The sequence below is a fragment of the Pteropus medius genome, unplaced genomic scaffold, assembly GCF_902729225.1.
Source record: "Pteropus medius unplaced genomic scaffold, Ma_sr-lr_union100, whole genome shotgun sequence".
Taxonomy (NCBI): domain Eukaryota; kingdom Metazoa; phylum Chordata; class Mammalia; order Chiroptera; family Pteropodidae; genus Pteropus; species Pteropus medius.
Window position 1 is genome coordinate 10,121,766 of NW_024347790.1, and position 24,285 is coordinate 10,146,050.

At 38.4% G+C, this 24,285-nt stretch overlaps 1 protein-coding gene across 1 annotated transcript in view; it reads left to right on the top strand.

Moving 5' to 3' along the window:
* The window catches only part of GAD2 (glutamate decarboxylase 2), a 71,181-nt gene that overhangs the window by 16,261 nt on the left and 30,635 nt on the right, over window positions 1–24,285 (top strand). The window contains exon 8 of the mRNA XM_039877594.1: window positions 7,195–7,274. Within this exon, the coding sequence (XP_039733528.1) occupies window positions 7,195–7,274 (80 nt within the window). The remainder of the gene's footprint in view (window positions 1–7,194; window positions 7,275–24,285) is intronic.

Genomic DNA, 24,285 nt, shown 5'->3' on the forward strand with positions numbered 1-24,285 from the left:
GAAAGGATCTTGAAGATCATTTGTTCAGTACTCATCCTTTTCTAGAATCTCATCACCTCCACAAATCTTCAGGAAAGCTTGGCAAAAATTAATCTGATGAGTTTTATGTCCTTTACTGAAAGTAGATTTAGAGGGAAGCTAAGGTTGCAGCTCGATAATTCACATCTCTCTCTCTGAATCCTATGAAAGCTCCAACCATGAGCTTAATTCCAAATCCCTCTTATTTCTTCATGTGACACAAGATCTTCCAGAAATAGCTTCAATGAAACAGCACAATTGCACCTAGAAAAAATGTTCTTCACAATCATAACAGATCCTGGGATCTTTCAGGCAAATTGCCATAACTAAGCCAGGCCCAGCTCGTGTCCGGAGCATCTGGGGCCAGTCACCAACATTCTGCTGAGGCCCCTCATGGCCTCAGCCCATTTTTTTGAGGAGACAATTCTCATAACTGCTTTGAAAAGATGTTTTTCACATAACAACACTATTTGAGAGGGTTTCAATTTCAAAATAGGTGTTTTTTTTATTTAAAACACACACACACACACACACACACACACACACACACACACACACACGCACATGCACCTAATAGCAACCTAGGCAGCTTAGAAAAAGACAGCTTCTATGTAAAGATTCTCATTAGATGGAAATTCAGCCTAATAGAACTTTCAGTAAGTGAAACAGTGAGCCGAATTCAGTCTGCCTTTAGCAACCCCTGCTCTGCCTCTGCATGCTTACCTCCTTTTCATTTCAGGTCCTCATCAGTCCTATGTTATTTTCTTCTCTACCTAATCCCATCAAAACCTACTCTCAGGAAAGAAACCGAGAGTCAAGAAAATGATCATCAAACCTCAGTGCTGCCTGTTCTGGGGGTATTTTCATTGTAATAGGAGACAAAGGAATAGACAGTAAGGCACAAGTCCAGCCACTGGGCAGTGAGACTTTTTTTTATTCCTTCCTTTATTCGCTCAGTGCTGCTGTGAGCCAGGCATTGCCTCAGACACTGGGGAGACAGCAGTGACAGAACAGACCCAGTCCTGCTCTCAAGGACTGGACATTGTACTGGGGGAGACCAGAAGGAGGAGGAGAGGGTGGTCCCCCTCCCCAGTGCCCCTGAGAGCACACTCCACATTGGATGACTGACTCTCCCTTGATCCAAGTACCAGGTCAGGAGTAACTGGATAGACTTATTTTTCTTCAGGTTAGTGGAGGTTTGGAAGGGACTAAAAATAATGGCAAGCATGCTCTGCCACCTCCCAGAACATACCTCGAATTAGCTATTTTATTTCTTCCTGGTCTGTAAAATGGGAATTATGATACCCAGCTCACACAGTTGTTGGGAGGATAAAGTGAGATAATACATGTCAAGGGTAGAGCCCTGAGTGCCTAGTTTTCAGTAAGTACTCCATAAATGGCCACTAACATTACTGTTATAACCAGCCCCCCATTGGAAAGAGCTGAGTTTATTCAGGAGGCAAGATGGAGGCAGCAAGAAGATAAGTGACATGTCTGGGGACATATCTGGGGGCAAATATTGCCTTACAATGGCCTATGGCCTCTCTCCCAAAATACCAGAACAGCACTCGATGATTCAAGGCCTTAAGAGAGTTCAGATCCTTATTGTTACTGGTACGATTTTGAGCTTTCCTTACATACTCCACATGGCATGTTTATTTTAAGACATAAACTAGATTAATATTAATTTTGTTTGAGGATTTCAAGATTCTGCTCAAGACCTAGGATGGGATCACATCAAGTAAAAAGGTGGGAGAATGAGAAGGACCACAACTTTTGGGAGCACCTGTGGATGCTGAGTGATCCATAGTCACTTCACATTTGATAGCTAAACTTCTTACACCAGCTCTGCCAAGAGAGGAATTCATCACTGCAGCTGAGCAAACAGTGGTCCAGAATGAGAGAGTAACTTGCCTTTATAAAGCCACATGCTCAATTCAGGTCATTTTGTCTCATATGACCTCTTTCCATGTACATTTTTATTTCACTCTTTCCAGGACCCTAAAATCATGAAAATAATTGCTTTCCATTGAGTGATCACTGCAGCTGAGTGTTCACTGTGATGTGCTCAGTACTGGTGTTCAGGTTTGTCACCAAATATCCTTGGATCGCTTTTCATGTCAGCTTAAGCTTGGCACACACCAGTATCTTTTAACACATGCTATGGGCACAGGCTTACAATGGAATGACTTTGTAGAAGTGAGTGTGAATAATAAAGTCGCAGCTTCACAGAAATGCCTTGTGTGCACATCCATATCACCTCTGACTCATGTGGAGTCTCTAAGAACATGGCTGGGTGATCCCCTCCCCTCCAAATCATAATAATTAGAAATCACTGAGGTGGTCTCACAGCATACAAGCATCTTTGTAAATCAGGTGCTTTGGAAAGCCAAATGTTCTTTTAGACCATTTGATGAGCAGAAGCAAGAAGAAGGGCTACCATTCTCCTTGAGAGATGAAGCTATCATTTCTCCTAAATTTCAGGATGTACAGGAGGCAAATTAATGGGTGTGTTGGTCCTGCGATTGCTGAGGAAGGGAGAGGGGTCCAAGACAGAAGGAGGGGTTGAGGAGGTAGATTTCAGCTCATTCATGGGTTGAGCATCATGATTTACTTCTTGGAGATCCTTGTTGCATGATGCTGTAAATCCATTCACCTCATTTAGTGTTCCTTCACACACTCCATTCACTCCATCCACAAATGCGGGTAGTGTTGACACAAAGGGGTCAAGTCCAAGGACAGTTAACAGACCTTAGAGCTAATAGGTAAAGCTTTTGATAAAATGTCAAAAAGTTAAGAGCTGAGATTTTCAACCTAGTATGTCCTTTCTCTTTTTTGATTTGAAGTCTCTGGGTTGCTTCTTTCTTCCCCCAAGCAGTTGGTCTAGTCAGAGGGGCTTACAGCTGCTTCCCTACTTGGGAGGGACCCCATCTTAGGCTTTCTGGGCTGGGTGCCAAGAAAACATCGAGACTTGCTTTAGCATAGGCCTTAGATTATAGGCATTGGGGTTGATTTAGCCCACCATCATCTGGCTCCAATCACCAAAGCTGTACCTCAGTATGGGAACTTGTGGCCAGAGATGTATGGAGATAAATAGTAGACATTTCCCTGTATTTATTCTCTGAGCATATGGTCAAATTCAACAAATATTTGTTTACTATATACTACAATTTGTTTACTATATACTACATGTAGGCTATGTTTTAGTAGGGGACAGACAGTAAACTAATAAATATTGAATGTCATGAGGTGACAAGAGAGTAGGGAGGTAGTGAGCTATTTTGTAAGATGGTCATAAAAGGTCTCTGTGGAAGGGATATCTATGTGGGATGAGAGAGGGAGCCATATCCATATCTGAGGAAGGGTTTTCTAAGAAATGGAACAGCAAGTACAAAGGCCCAGAGGCAAGAACAAGTTTAGCAAACTCAGAAGACCAGGAAGACCCAGGTAGAGCAAACAAGAGGGAGAATACAGGAGGTAAGAGATAAGGGTGGATGAGGGAGGCAGCGGGGTCCTGAGGGCTGTCTTAATACTCTTTGTGTCCCCTGAGCCTAGCAGAAGCTTTCCTTGAAGCCCTGTGATCCACTAGGCAGTTGAATCTGAGTCTCAGTTAAATATCTAGATGTGACTAAAAATGGCTGGAAAGAATTACTGCAGCTTTCCAAACCACATGTCTAAAGTGTAATAGAGGAAGAGAAACTGGCGTGTCAAGAGACCGAAGTGGTTTGTCTCCGAGCTTTCCACCATTCCCCTTACTCTCCCAGCATCCTTAAAGACAGGTGAGATTTTGTCCCCATTTAAAAGAGGAAGGAGCTGATTTGTACCTTCCGGTCCCGGGGCTAAATAAAATGGCAGAGCTCATGCCCGCGGGCTCTCATTCTCACTCCGGATAATCTCATACCCCTCAAATCCAGAAAGCCTGCTTAATTTTCTACTTAAAATGATTTCGTAACTATGAAATCCCATACTCAATTGCACCTATTTTAAATGTCAGCTGAATTATGTAGGCTGTATCTAGATTACTTATGATATTTTTTTAAAGGTAGAGAAATTAATCGTTCATCAACTTTGAATTTTTCATTTAATATAAAATAAAAATCATATAGATATTAACGTCTATTGCCCTTGAACAGAAATATGATTTAGTTCTAAATAAGCACGAGATTCTATCAGGGGGTCTACTGTTATTTTTCCAAAATCAGAGTGGGGAAGGTAAAGGGGCGGTGCATTCATTCATTAGCTCATTCCCCAGCTATTCTATTGATGAACTGATTAGTAGTTTTGAAGAGACACATCTGAAACCATGTGGCTCCCAATTTTTGTTTAGAGTTTTGCCTTCTGAAGCCATACAGAGCAATCTGTCACTCTACTGCCACCTTGGCAAAGCCCTTCAGAAATGAAGGCCACATGTCTCTCATGCCCTCTGCTCATGACCAAGCCTCCTCTGAGCTCTCTCATGACACCTAGTTTCCAGACTCCTCAGTATCTGGGATGCTGCTGTGCCAACGAGTGGTTCCATGAAACGTGGAACTAAGGATTAAAAGTGATTCTCCATGTGTTGTCTCACCAGCACAGAAAGATGGGTCATTTATGCTGTCACCGTTTCTTCCACATTAGACAGTGTCTGTCTGTCTGTCTGTCTGTCTGTCTGTCTGTCTCTCTCTCTCTCTCTCTCTCTTTCTCTCTCTCTCATTCCTTCTTCTTTATGGGTCCTTTGCTATTAGCGGATAAATTTAGCTATTTCCTTGCTCCCTTTCCTGAAAGTATAAAGTGTTGGGTACCTAATTTTCTCTTTCATGCCTCATATCACCTTTGTTCCCCATCTTTAAGCTTTCTATTCGGGCATGTGTTTTTCTTTAAGTGTGTGGCATTTGGTACGGCGATCAATTATCCTGGTTAATTGCTCCTCATTTGAGAATCCCTATTCTTTTTCATTAAAGACCAGACAAGACAACTTCCTCTCATTGACCAGGTGCACCAGATCTCTTACTTATCCCCAATTTGGCATTTGGCAGTTTAGTGCTTACGAGCTCATTCACTGAGGGGCCCAATTTGAGTAGCTCGTGCTTGCTCAGTGGGGCAGCTGGCGCCTCTGTTCTGTGCCCTCCTGGCTGTGAGAGGCTCAGCGCTGTTCTCCTCTGATTTCCTTCTCTTTGAGGTCGCCCAGGGATCTGCTAAATACACAAGAGAGAGCACTATTTTTTTTTTTTGGTGGGAGAGACATGCATCTTTACAAACCCAATTAAGCGTTCTCTCCTAGTTTCCCAGGTATCTAGGTAACGAATGTGTCCACTTTGTCTTCCTGAGGTTGTAAAATGAGGCTAATGGCCCTTTCTCATTCCTTTTCAGCTACGCTGGGCTTTTCAAACGTCTCTATTCAGTGCCTTGTTTATTGGTTTACATTATTTGCTGCTGCTGTTAATGTGATTTCTTCTTGCTTATGAGACACACTTCCTAAAAATATGTGTTAGCAGTTCCTATGCAGCCTATTTAAGAATTCAGATGAGTCAAAACTGGGCATTCGAAGAGAGAGTACACTCTGGAACCATAACTTAAAATTCCAGTCAGCAGCCCTTTGGAGATGTAAATTGAGGCAGCAGCTCTTCTTTTGGACAGCTTAATGATCTGTAGTTAATAGTAAGAGGCTGCTGGGCAGATGCAGTACAGCTGGGCTTAGGTTAGCCTCTCTCAGCTTCCAAAATTGCACAGTGATTACAGCCATTGAGATTCAGATTCCTACCCGGAATCAATAACCAAGAGCACAAAGATGTGGCAGTGCCTCGGCAGTGTGGCCTTTTCCCATAAGCTGTTCTGCCTGAGCCAGGAACCAATGCCTCCTTCCCGAGCCCACCCCGGTCTGGGCGGTCACCTGCACAACAGATAGGCGTCCCCTCCCCATCAGTCTGGGATGAGAGTGGTAGATTTAAAGCCAATTTCTTTTCTTACTTGAGTGCACACGATTTCACTCAACACGAGAAACTTGGTAGCAAAATATAAGTCTGAGAGCCATACGTATGCAGCTGCTGGAGGCAGTGGATGTGTTCTTCCTCCTTGTATATAAAATCAGCTTGAATGACTATATGTTGGGGTAGCAGGTCCTTTTACAATTTCCAGAGTCCTGTTATCCTCACTCAAAAGCTCCAGTGAATTCCACAACAAAAAGCTAAAACAAAAATTAAAAACCATTCAAAAATTGGGAAAGGACTTAAACATTTCTCCCAAGAAGATGTCCAAATGGCTAATAAACACACAAAAAAGATGCTCAATATCACTATTCATTTGGGAAATACAAAGCAAAATTATGAAGAGGTAGCACCCAGTACCCGTTAGAATGACTGTCATCAAAAAAATAGAAAATAGCATCTGTTGATAGGATGCAGAGAAACGGGAATCACTGTGCACCGGTGGTGGGAATGTAAAATGTGCAGCTGCTGTGGAAAACAGGATGGCAATTCCTCAAAAATAGAATTACCATACGATCCAGCAATTTCACTTCTGAGGATATACCCAAATGAATTAAAAGCAAGGCTCGAAGAGATATTTCTACACCCATGTTCATTGCACCATCATCCGCAATGGCCAAAAAGCGGAAACAACCAAGTACCCTTTGATGGATGAACAGAAAAACAAAACGTGGTTTATATGGGCAATGAATATGATTCGACATTAAAAAAGGACGTTCTGACACATGCTACGACATGGATGAACCTTGAAGACATTATGCAAAGTATAATAAGCTGGTCATGAAAGGACAAATACTGTGCGGTTCCAGTTCTATGAGGTCCCTAGAGTAGTCAAATTTATAGAGGTAGAAAGTGATGATCCCCAGAGGCTGGGGGAGGGAGGAATGAGGAGCTGATGTTTCATGGGTACAGAGTTTTAGTTTTGCAAGATGAAAAGAGTTTTGGAGATGGATAGTGGGGATGGTTACACAACAATGTGAATGTACTTAAGGCCACTGAATTCTTAAGATGGTGAATACTTTCTGCATTTCAGCACAATTTCTTTAAATATAAAAAAAGCTTAAGTGAAGGATGCCATCTCCTCTCAGCCATCCAGGCTTTGGAGGGACAGATTAGAACTAAAAGGATAAAAAAATTTTTAAAGCCGCTAAGGAAGTGGATCTTGACATTACATGAAACTAATTATAAGCATGCTTTTTTTTTTTTTTCCCAGAGTCATTTTTCTCTCAAGAAGGGAGCTGCAGCCTTGGGCATCGGAACAGACAGCGTGATTCTGATTAAATGTGACGAGAGGTGAGCATGAATATGCAACTCTTGTTGGTTAGCAATTTGCAAATTCCACACATATATATATATACCATTTAGTCCAAAAACAGGCGATGTCTGTGGGACAGTAAACCTGCCTCCATCCTGGCCACTGCTGTTCACTTTCTTTTTCACATGAGCTCCTGCTTGGAGTCCCAGGATGTTGATCCTCAATGCCATGGAGGCTTCCACGGCCCTTGACTGAATCAGAACTTTTGTTAAAGTAATCAAAATATTCTGCACCAAGATGGCACACAAGGACATTCATCAGCTGGACACTTAAGCAACAACCAGGAGCTTGAGCACTGGTTTATGGTTATGTCATCATTCTAGGCATCGTGGATGATGTGAATTACAGAAGGGAAACAGCTTAGTGAACGGGATTGAACACTGGCCCAGCCACTCATCAGCTTTGTGGGGAACCAAGAGGGAATCTTGTGTCTTAATTGGCATCTAAACCTCATAGATACTCTGGGAAAAGGTGTAGGGGAGATTTAAAAGCATTTTCAGGATATCCATGTCAATTATCACTGGCCTATAGGTTTGGAAACTATAAAAAATGAAATGCATCGAATAAGAAGTTTTACTCAATTTAAAAGAAGCCACTCAATTAACTATTTATTTATTCATATGAATTTATCTTACAGACATTTATAATTGCCCACTGTGTCGCTAGGCTCTAAAAAAGCATAAGGCATAATTCAGTTCCCTGGCAGTATATGGTCTAGGTAGAGACATGAAGTAGCATCAGAAAGAGACATTTATGTGGTTGAATTGTGTAGCCCAGAGTACAAATTCTATACACCGGTGAGGCTTTGGAAGGCTTCATGCCGCAGGAAAGACTTGAACTAGAATTTTTAAATTGGAGATAAGTCAGATGGGTGGAGGAGAAGGCGGGGTAAATTACGGAAGGTTGAATGCCATGAGCAAAGCCACGGAAATAACTTGTGGGGCTCAAGGAGGGGGGCCTGACCAGGAGTGAAAAGAAGCAGACAGCCACGGCAGAGATGTTTGGCCAGGTGGGATTTTGAAAGCTCCAAAACACAAACCGATTAATAACCATGTCTCCCTCTAGGAAATAAAATTACAGGAGACTGTCACTTTCTCGTTCATACTTTTATGTATCGTGTGGTTTGGTTGATTGTTTGCAGTGAACACACATTACTTTTAAAATGAGGGGAGAAAAAGTGATGTGTTATTCTTCTTGTTGGGGGGGAAACAGGCAAACTTAGCATTTGAGCTTAGTAGGACTGAAAACAAGGTAACTTTGCCAGCATTTTTATTCAAAGAGTGCATGAATGAAACCGCCCTTCTAGAAGTAAGGGGGAGGAGGGATGGTGGTCAGTGGGGCTGATGAGAGGCTCCAGCGGTAGGAAGGGCGTGAGTAATGAAACACTTCAGTGAGGCAAACACGTTTGAAAAAGCAACTGCCTTATACTTTTAAGGCTACCAATATTCTTCACTATCAGGTACTAAAAAGATTTAAGATTTGAGGAGAAAACCGGCACCCACTCACAAAAAAATGCTAACTGGGATAAAGGTTTAATGACTTCAAAGTCCCTTTTAATAGACAACCAAACGGTTATAAGTAAGGAGTCTAGAATTCAGGGATGAATTGCCTGACAGGCCCTGTTTTTTCAGCCTAGTCAGTCTTCCTTGTTAGTTTAATTAGTAGGTGTGCTTGAGTTGACTCCTAGTGGACGGACCCATGACCTTGGAGATCAGAGAGGTCTCTTGACTCCACCCCTCATGGCATGGGTATTGCTGCTTCTACTCCTGTGGAAAGCAGGTTATAACAATGGAGATGGCCTTGGGATGAGTCCACCAAACCTGCCAGCCAGGTACACTTGGGAGCAAAATGCTGGCCTGAGGACATCTGACTGTCTGGAGGCAGCTTCGTGATCCAAAGGGACATGTGGTCCTGGAAAAGAAGAAAGAGCAAGAATCAAAAGCAAACGTGTTGTAGGGAAAGGACCCACAGACAAGGCTGCCAGGACAGCAGGGAGAGTGCCCACAGATGGGGCTGCCAGGGCAGAAGCCAAAAGGTGCCTGTCATTCACCATCAGCAGAGAAAGGAGCAGAAAGCAGAGGATACTGAAAACCCAGTGGGGTCTCGAATCAGTGACCGACCAGGTAGCCTCAAATTTTAAGGTCACTCGATTTTATTTTAATGGTTTTAGAAGCCATTAGAAAAACTAAAACACGATGCTAAAAACCATTGTTGAGGTTTTTCAAAAAATACCTCAACTGCCCCATTCTCCCCAGGTACAGAGGGAAGGGGGTATCGGGCAACGCTGTGAGGGAGCTTGGTCTCCTGCTCACGAGCTTTGTGGGATGGAGAAGGGAGGATGGAATGATACCGGAGGAAGAAGAAATAAAAAGAAGGCGGGGGGAGGATAAGAAATAAAACTTGGGAGAAATAAGACTAGGAGAAAAAATTTGTGGTTGATGTACGAAGTGAAGCAAGGAGGGAAATGGAGGGAAATTAGCGTGAGAACAGGAAACACATGGGAGCTTTAAGCGGAATAAATTTTCATTTTTACCATTTAAAAAGCAATATGTACTTACTTTTAAAAAAAATAGACAATAACAGGAAAAAAAGTCATAGTTCCACTACCCAAAGATCCTCACTAGTACCACATTGGTGTCTATATCTTTGAATCTCTTTTTAAGCATAGAGGTTTGTTCTTTTTTTCTTTTTTTCTTTTTTTTTAAATTACGTACTTATGATCATGTTCCTTTTTCTAACTGTACGTGATAACATACATACTTTTCTACGTTATTACAGACACAACACACTTAACTACACAGTATCCGAGACGTGACTGTGGGAAAACGTGATAGCGCTTTGAAGGGCTGGCTCTGGATCGAACTGTTTGAATCTCAGCTCCAGCTCCAGCTCAGACAAATGCCTCTCTATGCCTCAGTTTCCTTATCTAAAAAAAAAGGCGGGCGGGGGGAGAGTAATGGCACCTGCTTCACAGGACTGTGATACCCATTAAATGTGTTGACAAATGTAAAATGCTAAAAATGATACCAGGAACAGAGCAAACACAAAATATGTGTCCCCTACTATTCATGTTCCTATTTCTGGTGTTGCCATTATAAATAACCTTTCTATCCTTCAATGAACATTCTTCGGTGCCCAGGGCTTCTCCATCTGTGGTCATTTCTTAATATATTTGCTAGTTTAAATTATATAAACATTCTTAAAGAAAAATGATACATAAAGCCAAATTGCCTTTCAAAAGATTTTACCAATTTACTTCTAGCAGTATGGTATGAGAACATTTTTGGGGGAAAAAAGTAAAGTTGTGTGTTGGTAGCTACAAGTAGTCTTTAATTCTTTATTGATAATTTGCACCGTCTGTATAGCAAGAGTTTAAGACTGAGAGCCTGCCCTTGAAGGATTAAGTGAAATTGAAGCATTTGGGGTCAGGAGCCAAGGAGACGGCCTTGGACAGTCACTTGCAGCCACCTTTGCAGTCAGAATCGATTAAAACTCTCTCGATAGCCACTTTGTTTTTATCATCACAAAGTCAGATGAGCAGTTCAGAAAATCACTTGAGGCTGACAAAATGCATTCCGATGTTCTTGTTTCTCCTTGTGTGCTTGACAAAGTTCACCCAGGCTTTGCAAGTCATGAATCCGGACCCGCTCTCTAAGGCTTTCATTTCTTACAGTTACTCTCTCCAATCCTGCACATCAGTCTCTCAGTGACTGGGGTGACAGGTTTTATCTTGTCCTGCAGACAGTTGACATAGCAGGAAGCTCACAATTGAAGGAAAATGTCCTAGTGAAGAACGGTCTTTGTCTCTCTAGCAACAAGCTCAAAGCCACGTATGGCAGAAGATCCCGCGAGATCTTATCCCTTAATTGGCAATCACAGGGGCTCAGTTTGGTGACCCATTGAAAGTGAAACATGGTTCTCGATTAAAATGAAGAAAGAGAAATGCATATTAAGTTTTCATTTGTTTGGAATAGTTTCGCTCAGAGTTGAAAATCAGAAAACATTTTAATTTTATTATGCATGCTCTAATTAGTAAAATAAGATAAGGTAATGGGAAACCTCAGTTTACCATGGCTCGCATTTTAATGGAAGTATCGTAACTGAAAAGAATATTCTATTCTATAAAAATTAGTAAATTCAAAAGAGGAAAAATGTGTTAAATGAATTCTTGACTTCATAAGTTCTAATTTAAGTGTTCCCTTTCCTTGTCAGCAAAAAGTTAAATGTTCACAGTGATGGGTTTAATGAATTTTTATTGAAGTGTCATTGGGTCTAATATTTGCAAAATATGAATTAGTGGAATCGAAATTAATGATGTATTGATGTGTTTAAAGATAAAGAAGAAATGTCCGAGTTACTATAAAGAGGGAAATAAATACTTGTCAAAGAAAACTGAGTGATATTTCAGAATTGGATTAGGCCACTGACCAAAAAGATATTTCCCAGAGGTTCAGACAGGGGAGGAGGAGAGAAAATTTCAATTCTATGGATGATAATTTGGAAGAATATGAATTTCCCATATGATGAAAGTGGGAGCCCTGGGGGCTGAAGACATGGACCGTTGCCGAAGAGTTTGGAGCAGGGGAGACACATCATATTTTTCTGTTAGAAAGATCATTTTAAATGCAGAGTGAAGTGTTGGTTAGAAGTTGGCAGTTTATGGCTGTGGTAACAATGTGAACAGGAAATGCTGAGGGTGAGCTGACCCCATGCAGAGTGGGGATGGAGCGCTGGAATGAATAGGAATTATTGACTGATTGGTGTACAGGTGAAGAGAGGAACCAAGGATGAATGCCAGGCTTCTGGCTTGCCAGTCAAGTCCATGTGGTGCTGCTGTTCTCTGAGATAAAGAACCCTGGCTGAAGTGAAAAGTTTAGATTCGGAGATGTTGAATTTGAAGAGCTTTATGAGGTAGCCAAGTGAGGGTGTCAGGTAGGCAACTGGAAATTTGAAGATACACAACGGAAGCCATGCAGAGTGGGTGTAAGAAAGAACTCTGAGGCGCACCTACATTTCAGGGACAGGCAGAGTCCAAGGAGCCCGAAACGGAGATTGAGAAGGAGCTGTGTTGTTGAAGGAGAACCAGGAACGAGGCCCTAAGAGCCATCAGAATGTTTCTAGAAGGAATGGTTAACAGCATCAACTACCAAAAGATGAAATGGGGGTCAACGACTGTCCATCGGCTTTGCTCATAAGAAGGTGCTGAGTTTGAATGGAGTGATGAGGGCAGAAGGCAGTTTGCGTGGGTTTGAAGAATAAATTGAGAGGAGGAACAGGAGAGCAAATACAGACCGTATTTCCAGAGATTGAGCGTGAAGGGGAGGAGTTGGGGCAGGAGATGGAGGGGATGTTGAGTCCAGGATGGTTTTTGGCTTTGTCGTTTGAAGGAGAGGGGCTTAGGGCACATTCAACCGAGAGGTGAAGGGCCGCTAGAGAGGAGATGTGAATTACACGGCGAAAAGAAGGGATAAAATAGAGAGCAGAGGTTTCCTTTCCCTTGCGAATCTCTTATTCTTTTGCTGAAATTGTGCAGGATCTTTCTGGGAGGAGTTCACAAGAACTCTGGAATTATTTCACATTATAAGATTGAAAGGAGGCAAAGGGGGAGAGAGTGACAGGCGTGGTGACAGAATGGAGGGAGGACAGGTCCAGGGAGCACTGGAGGACGGGGGCGGGGCCAGGGCTCGCGCCGCGTTGACAAGCTGCTAATGGATCTTAGTTCAGAAACCCTTAAGAGATGGGATGGTTCTTGGACATGAACTTATCTGATATTTTTTTTCTTACTTTGTATTTTCGTACATAATTTCAAACTTAAAGAAAATTTGCAAGAATAGTAACAAAAGCCGCCACAATCCCTGCACCCAAATTCGCCAACTGTCAACATTCTGACGCATGTGCTCTAGCCTTCTCTTTCTCGCCATAAAATTCAATATTACACATTGGATGTAAGGAATATTCAATATTACATATGTAAATTATATGTATATTATAGATATAATTTTTTGCTGAGCCATTTGAGAATTCCTTGCAGACATCATACCTCTTTGCCCCTTAATTCTTCAGTGTGCATTTCCTAAAAACAAGGATATTCACTTATATAATCACAGTACAATGAGCATAATTAGGAAATTTGACATTGACACAAGACTATTATTTAATCTATACACTTTATTCAAGTTTCATTAATTGTCCCGATAATGCCCTTTAGAGCTATTTTTTCCCCAGTCCAGGATCGCACTTTGCATTTAATTGTCACGTCTCTGTGGCTTCCTTTGATCTGGAACTTCATTAGTCTTCCTTTGTCTTTTTTTTCCCTCTTTAATTCCCACCCCTCCATTTCCACCCCTGACCTAGGGATGTTGCCGTTTCCCCTTAAGAGCTGGATCTCTGAAGGTGGGGTGTCTCCTCCCACACACTCTGCGAGCACCGGGGCCTGGGGCCTGGCGCCCCTGGTGCACTTGGGGGACCCAGTGCACCCGGGGTATGGTCTGTGGCTCCACCTGGGGCGCGAACCCAGGACTTTCTGTGTGTAAAGCAGATGTGCTAACCACTACACTATCGAGCCACTCCAGCTTTCCTTTGTCTTTTGTGACATTGATACTTTTGAAGAGTATAGACCATTTATTGTATAGAATATTTCTTAATTTGGGTTTGTCTGGTGTTTCCTTATGATTAGATTCAGGTGATGCATTATGGGCAGGAATTCCAGGGAGGTGATGCTTGTCTTTCTCAAGTGCACTTCATCAGGAGTTTGTCACACTACCAGTAGAGTCAACTTTGACCATTTGGTTAAGGTGATTGGTGTCTGCCAGGCTTCTCCACTGTAAAGTGACCATTCTCTCCTTTGCAGTTAACAAGTGTCTTGTAGGGGATGTTTGGAGACTATATAAATATTCCGTTCCTCCTGCAATGTTCACTCACTAGTTTAGCATCCATCGATGATTCTTGATTCTTGCCTGAATTATCACGATGTTTGCAAAAGAGTGATTTTCTAATTTCATCATTCCATTTACATTTATTAGTTCTTTTCATTCTACTGTAAGAAAGATCTCCCTCCCTCTTCTCTCTCTCTCTCTCTCTCTCTCTCTCTCTTCTCTCTTTTCTCTTCTCTCTCTCTCGTTAATATGAACTCAAAGGTACTTTTAGAAATTTCTCTCTCTAGCACTCTCTCCCACTCTCTCCCCACTTTCTTCTACATCTCCATTTCTTATTTCTCCCTTTGGAGTTTTCTTTAAATTATCTAATTTACTAGTAAATGGCTATAAAAGCTTACGGAAAGTAAATCTGGCACAGCACTAGAAAAGTTGCTGGCCTTCCTAGCTCCCATGTAACATAAGAATTCTGTTAGTTATTTTGATTAATACTTTCATACCACAAAAGTTAACTACTTATGCCTTTATATATATTTCCGTTTTTTCTTTTAATATATCACTTGGCTTTATAAATTACAGTTAGAGTGCATTTCCCTGTGCTTGTTAAGTACTGCACTTTATGATACAATCGATATAAACAACTGATATAAACTTTATGATACAATTGATATAAACAATCTGGGATCATTATACTCTTTTATTAAATTAGCTGATGTGGCCAGTGCCTAAAGGTGGTTAGGGAAGCTAATCAGCTCTTTCAGGTCCTTGGGGAACTGTTGAGTGCACTGTCATAGGACAGACTTCACAGAGGCCCTGAATCAGTTATCGCTAAGCAGGGCTGTGGTTAAGTCCTCCAAGTGTCATATTGCCCATGGGTTCAGATGCAGAGAACTCCGAGGTGCTTGAGGTGTATGTGCTTCATAATGTCCCATATCGGGAAGAATTATAAAGTATAATAGGTGACACTTATTTAGTGTTTATTATGTGTCTGGCACAGTCTTAAGTACTTTATACGATCAATCTAATTAATTCATTTCATTGGAGACACAAAAAATATACCCCTTCACATCTACCTGGTGTTAACAGTTCGTGAAGTGTGTCCAAATACACGACAGCCCTACAGTATGGCAAATTCTCCTTTATCCATTTGACTCATAACCCTGGCAGAGGTGTGACATGTCCAAGGTCACATAGCTGGTGAGCAAAGAATTAGGGCTTGGACTCAAAAGAGAACTCCTAGTATTCAACAGTTAATGGTCCCTTTTTAATTTTTTTCCAATTTTTTTATTGTGGTAAAATACACATAAAATCTACCACCCTAACCATTTTTAAGTGTATACTTCAGTGATATGCAGGATATTTATGCTGTGTAACCGTCATTTATTCATCTTCAAAACTCTCTTCATCTTGCAAAACAGAAACTCTGTAGTTTAGACAACTCATTTCTCCTCCCCCGCCCCAAACCCTTGCAACCACCATCTACTTTCTGTCTCTATGAACTTTACTACTCTAGGTACCTCATAAGTTTTTGCCTTTTTGTGATTGACTTGTTTCTTCTGTCCTAATGTCTTCAAGGTTTATCCATGTTGTAGCATATGTCAGAATTTTCTTCCTTTTTAAGGCTGAATAATATTCCATTGTATGTATATATCACTTGAGTTGCTTCCATATTTTAGCTACTCTGAATAATGCTACTATTTATACGTGGGTGTATAAATTCCTCTTTGAGCTCTGCTTTTTAATTTTGGGGGGCGGTATAAACCCAGAAGTGGAATTACTGAACAATATGGTCATTCTATTTTTACTTTTTTAAGGAACTGCCGTACTGTTTTCCACAACAGCTCTACCTCCTTATTGCTCTGTACTGACCTTTTCACTTTACGGCTTCTCTGTGGCATGTCCGAATCGCCAGCATCACTACTCTTGTATGTTGGGGCCATTATTAAGTAAAATAAGGATGACTTGAAGACAAGCATAAAATTTGACCTTGATATAAGACAATTATTTAATCTGTATGCCTTATTAACTTCATTAATCAATCCCAATAATATATATGAGTTATTTTTCATAGTCCCTTCCCTGACGTCTGTTTAAGTCTTTTGCTCATTTTAAAAATTAAAGTAACCTATTTATTTTTACTTCTTTCGAAGAAATATTTTTCCAGATTTATTGAGGTATAATTGACAAAGAAAATTGTATATATTTAAGGTGGACAATATGATGATTTGATAGATGTATACATTGTAATGTGATTATCACAATAGAGCTAATTAACATATCCAGCACCTCACATAGTCACCATTTGTGTGTGTGTGTTTGTGTAGACAGAACTCTTAAGATCTACTCTCTTGGCAAATTTCAAGTATTCAAAACAGTATTATTAACTATAGTCACCATACTATTCATTAGATCTCCAGAAGTTATTCATCTTATAACTGAATATTTGTGCTCTTCGACTAACATCTGCCCATTTCCCCACCCACTAGCTCCTGGCAATCACTATTCTCGTCTCTGCTTCTGTGAGTTCACCTTTCTTAGATTCTACATATAAGTGAAATCATACAGTACTTGTCTTTTTGTGTCTGGCTTACTTCACTTAGCATAATGTCCTCCAGATTCATTCATATTGTCACAGATGGCAGATTTCCTTCTTTCTCATGGCCGAATAATATTCCAGTGTGTGTATGTCTGTCTGTGTGTGTGTGTGTGTGTGTGTGTGTGTGTACTCACATTTTCTTTACCCATTCATCGATGGACATTTAAATTGTTTCCATGTCTTGGCTATTGTGAATAATGCTGCAATGACCATGGGTGTGCAGATAATCTCTTCAAAATACTCATTTATTTGACTATATACCAAGGAGTAGAATTTATGGGTCATCTAATAATTCTATATTTGATTTTTGAGAAAGCTCCATACTGTTTTCTATAATAGCTATACCAATTTACATTCCCACCAACAATGTATGCAGGTTCCCTTTTTCCCACACCCTTACCGACGCTAACTTCTTGTCTTTTTGATAACTGCCATCTCAACAGGTGTGAGGTAATATCTCATCGTGGTTTTGTTTGTGTTTCCCTGATAATTAGTGATGTTGAGCACCTTTTCATATACCTGTTAGTCATTTATGCATCTTCTTTGGAAAAATGTCTGTTCAGGCCCTTTGCCCATTTTTTAATTGGGTTATTTGGTTTTACTCTTGCGTTGTAGAAGTTCCTCATACATTCTGAAGACTAAACTATTATCAGATATGTGGTTTAAAATATTTTCTCCCATTTCATAGGTCATCTTTTTATTCTGTTGATTGCTTTATTTGCTGTGAAGATTTTTATTTTGATGTAGTTCCATTTGTTTATTTTCCTTTTGGTATCAAATCCAAAAACTTATCTTCAAGACCTATGTCAAGGAGCTTAACCCCCTAGATCAAAACCAATACCCCTATGTTTTCTTCTAGGAAATTTATAGTTTCAACTCTTAAGCATTTTGTGTAAATTTTTGTGCATGCTATAAGATAGTGGTCCAGTTTTATTTTTTTTGCATGTTGCCGTCCAGTTCTTCCAACACCATTTATTGAAGACACTATCTTTTTCCCCATTGTATATTCTTGGCACCTTTGTCAAAGATTTGTTGACTGCACATACATGGGTTTATTTTTGAGCTTTCTATTCTGTTCCATTGGTCTACATATCTGTTTTTATGCCAGTACCATAGTGTTTTGATTACTATACCTTTGTGATATAGTTTGAAATTAGGAAATGCAGTGCCTCCAGTTTTGTGCTTTTACAAGATTGCTTTGGCTATTTTGGTTCTTTTGTAGTTCTGTACAAATTTTAGGATAGTTTTTTCTATTTCTGTGAAAAATATCATTGGGATTTTGATAGGGATTGTGTTGAATCTATAGATCACTTTAGGTAATATGGACATTTTAACAATATTAGAAGTCCAATATGCAACAGAGCCATCTCATTTTAACAATGTTAATTCTTCCAATCCATGAACATGAGACATTTCCCATGTATTTGTGTCTTCTTTCATTGCTGTCTTACAATTTCAGTGTACAGATCTTTCATCTCCTTGCTTAAATTTATTCCTAAGTATTTTATTCTTTTTGGTTGTATAGTGAATGAGATTGATTTTTGTATGTTGGTTTCATGAACTGCAAATTTACTGAATTCATTTATTAGTTCTAAAAGTTTTTTGGTAGAGTCTTTAGGGTTTTCTATATATCTAAGATCATGTCATCTGTAACCATAGACAATTTAACTTCTTCTTTTCCAATTTGGATGTCTTTATTTCCTTTTTCTTGCCTACTTGCTCTAGCTAGGACTTTCAGTACTATGTGAATAAAAGTAGTGAGAGAGGGTACCCTTGCCTTGTTTCTGATGTTTCAGCTTTTCACTGGTGAATATGATGTTAGTTGTGGATTTGTCATATATGGCCTTTATTATGTTGAGGTATGTTCCCTCTATACCTCGTTTGTTGAGTTTTTATCATGAAAGGATGTTGAGTTGGTCAAATGGTTTTTTTATATTTATTGAGATGATCATATGATTTAAACCCTTCATTCTGTTTATTCTATTATTGTAGTATATCACCCTGATTGATTTGGAGATGTTGAACTATCTTTGCATACCAGAGATAAATCCTACTTGATCATGATGTATGATCTTTTCAATGTACTGTTGAATTTGGTTTGCTAGTATTTTGTCGAGGATTTTACATCTATGTTCATCAGGGATATTGGCCTGTAATTTTTTCCTTGTAGTGTTCTAATCTGGCTTTGGTATGAGGGTAATGCTGACCTCATAAAGTGAGTTAGGAAGTATTCTTTCCTCTTCAGTTTTCTGAAGGAGTCTGAGAAGGATTGGCATTAATCCTTTAAATATTTGCTAGAATTTACCTGTGAAGCCATCTGGTCCTGGGCTTTTCTTTGTTGAAGGTATTGATTACTATTTAAATCTCTTTACTCATTATTGGTTTGTTCAGAAATTCTATTTCTTATGATTCAGTCCTGGTAGGTTTTATGTTTCTAGCAATTACCCATTTCATTTCTTCCTACATTATTCAATTTGTTGGCTTATAAGTTTTCATGGTAGCCTCTGATGACTCTTTGTTTTTGTGTGGTTATCAGTTATAACGTCTCCTTTTTCATTTATAATTTTATTTGAGTCCTCTTTTTTTTCTTGGTGAGTCTAGCTAAAGGTTTGTCAATTTTATTTATCTTTTCAAATAACCATCTCTTAGTTTTGTCCATTATCTCTCTAGTCTCTATTTCATTTATTTCTGCTCTATTCTTTATCAGTTCCTTCCTTATGCTAACTTGGGATAGAAGAATCTAGACATAATCTCCCTAATACTTTGGTGCATATAGTTTCAAATATATTTTTATATATTTAAATAAAACTTACTGATTTGTTCTTCTTTTTCTCATTCCTTGAGAAGTAGAATCAGATTGTTTGAGAGATTTCTTTTTTCTTATTGTAGATGTTTATCTATAAACTTTCTTCTTAGAACTACTTTGCTGCATACTTTAAGTTTTGGTATGTTGCATTTACATTTTCATTTGTCTGGAGATATTTTTTTAATTTCTATTTTAATTTCTTCTTTGACCCAATGGTTCTTAAGGAGTGTGTTGTCCAATTTCCACATACTTATGATTTTTCCAATTTTCCTTCTATAGTTAATTTCTAATTTTCACACCATTGTGGTTAGAAAAGATACTTGATATAATTTCAGTCTTCTTTAATTTGTTGACTTGTTTTACGGCTTAACATATGATCTATTCTGGAGAATGTCTATGTGAATTTGAGAAGAATGTGTATTCTGCTGCTGTTAGATGGACTGTTACGTATCTGTCTCTTACATTCCTTTGATAATTTTTTAATTGAGTTGTTTGTTGTTGAATTATATTCTGGACATTAATCTTTTATCAGTTATGTGATTTAAAAATATTTTCTCCCATTCTGTGGGTTGCCTTTTTACTGTGTTGATAATGTCTTTTGATGCACAAAATTTCTTAACTTTCATAAGGTCCAATTTGTCTATTTTTTCTTTTGTTTTTGGTGCCTTCGGCATCATATCCAGGAAAATATCCATTGCAAAATTCAATGTGATGAAACTTTTGCCTTATGCTTTTTTTCTAGGAGTTTTATAGTTTTAGCTCTTACATTCAAGTCTCTGGCTTATTTTGAGTTAATTTTTGTACATGATGTTAAGGGCTAACCCCTTCTTTTAAAAAACAAACAAACACTTTTTTATTCCAGAAGCAGCACATATTCATTGTAGAAAAATTAAAAAATGGAAGAATCCAGACATAATCTCCATAATACTTTGGTGCATATAGTTCCAAACATACTTTTATATATTTAAATAAAACTTACCAATTAGAAATTTGTTGTTCACATAATAAAATACTACGGGCAACTTTTATGTCATTAGAAATTCTCCAATATAATTCTCAATCACTAATGATCTATTGTTTAGAATTTATATTACTTAACAAATCTCCTGGTGTTAGACATATTAAGTTACTTTAAATTTTCACTAGGTAAAAAATGCTAATGTAAACATTATTGTGGCTAAATATTTAGACACATATATTATTTTCCTAGGGCAAATTCCTAGAAATAGAATTTCTAATTTCAGGATTGTGCCTCTGCTAAAAATTATGATACTTGCTGGCATATTGCCTTTCAGAAAAGAATCAGCCAATTTATATTCCCCCAAGCTGTATACAGGTGTGACTGCTCACCATTTTCTCTCTAATCCTAGGAAGTAACATTTTAAGTGACCTGTGTCAATTTGATGAAGGAAACTATTTTTTTATTATTGATCTTTTCATTTTTGATAATTAACAAAGTCAAACATTTTATGCTTATCAGTTATTTATAGTTAAAAAAGAAAACAAAGCTCTCTTTTGTCATGTATGTTGTAAATGTTTTCCAAAATGTATCATTTGCTTTTAAATTTTATTTGTGGTATTTATTTTAAAAAGTCCCATTTTTTTTGGTAGTCAGAGCTATTATCAATTACTCATTTTCCATGTTTAGTGTCTTTAGGAAGTATTCCCCATTCTTAGTATATATTAATATTCATATTTTTCTTCCTAGAGCCTTTATATTATTTTAATAGTTGATTTAACTGAAATTTATTTTGATCTATGGTGTTTGAGAGGACTGTCATTTTAAATTTTTTTATTAATTTACTTTTTGCTTTTTCTCAGGTTCCCATTCTCCTAAAGCTTCCACTGGGGATCCTGTTGGAATTTTGTTAAGTTTAGAGATTAATTGTGTGTGTCTACAATATTGTTTTCTCATCAAAGAACATGACGTGTCTCTCCATTTATCCAAATCTTTTTTTTTTTTATCATTTGGTAAAAATTTGTGTTTTTATTCTTATAAATTCATTTCAGTTTACTCATTTATAGTTTCAGATACTAATTATTATTTTACCTCTCTGCCATTCTTTGCATTCTTGTGACAAATCCTACTTAGTTCCATGTTCATCTTTAATTTCCTTCTGGATTATATTTTCTAATGTTATATTCAAGATTTACGTACCTATATTACAAGATATATCTATAGATGTTTCTGGTCTCTCTTTGGCAGATGTTGCTTTCACAGTTAGCTGGTTTCAGGAAATAAATTCAGCAGATTTTCATTGTCATCTCCATAAGAGCTTAAAGAGCATTATCCGCCAATAGTAGACTTGTTCAAATTTGCTACCTAAACATCTGGGCCTAGCATTTTGGGGGACAGTTTTCTGGCAACTTTCCCCCCACCCCTTATTATTCAGTTATTAGTTTTCTTCAATTTTTTTAATATTCTTGAATTGATTCTTTTAATTTACAGTTTCCTAGGGAAAATATTCTATTTCTTCAAAAATTTTAAAATTAGCATAAAGCTCTACATAGAATTTTTGAATAGTATTAATATATATATCCATACCTCCTTTTTAAATTTCAAATGTTACACTTTCTCTCTTTCTTCTGTTGGACTAATCAGATATTTGCATATTCATTGATCTTTTCAATGTGCCAGCTTTTGAATTTAAGTGTAATTTATAGTTTCTAAGTCACTGAAAAATTTATTCCCTCTTTTTGCCTACATTGTTTGCTGTTGTTTCCCTAGCAACTTGGGTTAAATATTTGCTTTTGTTACTTTTATTCTCTATTATTTAATTTCAAAAGCATTTTAGGCTATACATTTTCCTCTGAGAATGATTTAGGGTGCTTCTCATATTTTGATATGTAGTATCCCCATGTCATTAATTTTAGTGTTCTGTTATAGCAGTTTTGATTTCCTCCTTGTCATAAAAGTCATTAATTTTAGTGTTCTGTTATAGCAGTTTTGATTTCCTCCTTGTCATAAAAGTTATTTACAATAGCCAAGCATGATTTCTTACATGATAAATTGAACTGCTTATCATAATCCTTTCCTTCTCTCTACCAACAAGTTCAGGGAAGAGGGATAGTAGTTTGTGGAGTAGGGAGGGTGATGAGAGATTGTCGACACACCTTCCTGCCCACACAAACACTTCCCTCATCAGCTACTTCCCCCTCTGCACTAAACCAGCCCCCAGTGACAGCAATAAGATTTCATATAGAAAAGAAAATAGCTTCGCACCACATCATGGTTCAAGTCCTCAGTTGCATATCACTTAGATTGCTATATAGTAAGTGAGCGTGTGTATCTCTGTGTGTGTGTGTGTGTGTGTGTGTATGTTAAGTAAATGCTTTTTTTGAAGAAGTTAATTTTTTTAAAAAAATTTAATATACAGTACTAGAATTAGACACAAAAATAACCATTGCCTGTTCCCATATCCTGACTATAAGGCTAAGATATCCCATTGTGTATATTGGAAAACAAATCTTAAAAGAGAAAAATATGGCTAATTGTTACAGTTAAAGTTATTTATCCAAGTCAAACTATATATTAAAGAAACCTAGAAAGTTCACTGTTTATAATTATGGTAAAAAAAAATTTTTGCACAGGGTTTGATTTTATAATGCAAGAGCTTCCTGAATGGTCTCCTTTTAACTTTTGTTAGCTTATCTTATGGGCCTTTTAGGGTAGGTTACCCACATCAGCAGGGGCCAAGGAGAGATACCTGGAGTGCTTTTCTCCAGGGAATCTCCCTCGTAAGTTCTACCGCTGCTCTGTAAATTCCTTCAGCAATTTTTTCTCAAGCCATTCCATGCAGTTTTTCAAGTCACCACACAGTCTGGGCGATTTGAAAATTCACTTGGTCCGTGAGCTCCCCTCGCTGTCTCTGTATTGCAGTTTATGTTAAAGAAGTGTTTTTGCTTAGCGCTGGCTAGTTTAGAAACAAAAACAAACCAAAAAACTAGCAGGTTTCTGTTACTCCTGTAACATTTAGGTGTTAAACTAGAAAGAATGATATCGCCAAAGGATGATAGAACAATATGTTTTAGTAGGAGGGTATATATTTTCCTTATTTTACTAATTAGTGCTAATAGCAATAAGAATTGAGATCAAGGAATTACTCAATTCAAGGGGCTTCCGGACAATCATAGTAGAAATATTACATACATCGTTAAGATTTGAGAACTCAACTTGAAAAGTTTTATGTTAAGTCAAGGTAGTAGGTGTTTTGTTTAAACCACACAAATGCTTTGGAAGACATTTGTTGTGCAGTGCTAAGAACCTGGGTTCTGATGTCACACAGTTCTAGACTTGAAATCTGCTTCCTACTAGCTGTGCGACATCCTGCAAGTCACGTAATGCTAGTACTATTACTACTAATCACAATGAAACTAACATGTATGGAGGTCTTGCTGTATGCTAGATAGGGTTTTATAATTAATGCTTTATAGTGTTTTATACTTAACTATCTCATTTAATTCCCATGTAAACCTTGTGAAGCAAGGACTATTATCATCATTTTATAAATGAGTAAAAGGAAGAACTTAATGCTTCAAGTACACAGTTAGCATAAGATCTGGTACACAACTGAGTTATTCCGTCTCTTTGTTGCAAGCTTTTAGCCATATTCATCTGCCTCTCCGATTCTCGATCTCCTTGCCTACAAAGTTTGAATGATAATAACTCTCCTGTAAATTGGCGTGAGGAGCAGAGATGCTGGACTAAGCTATAG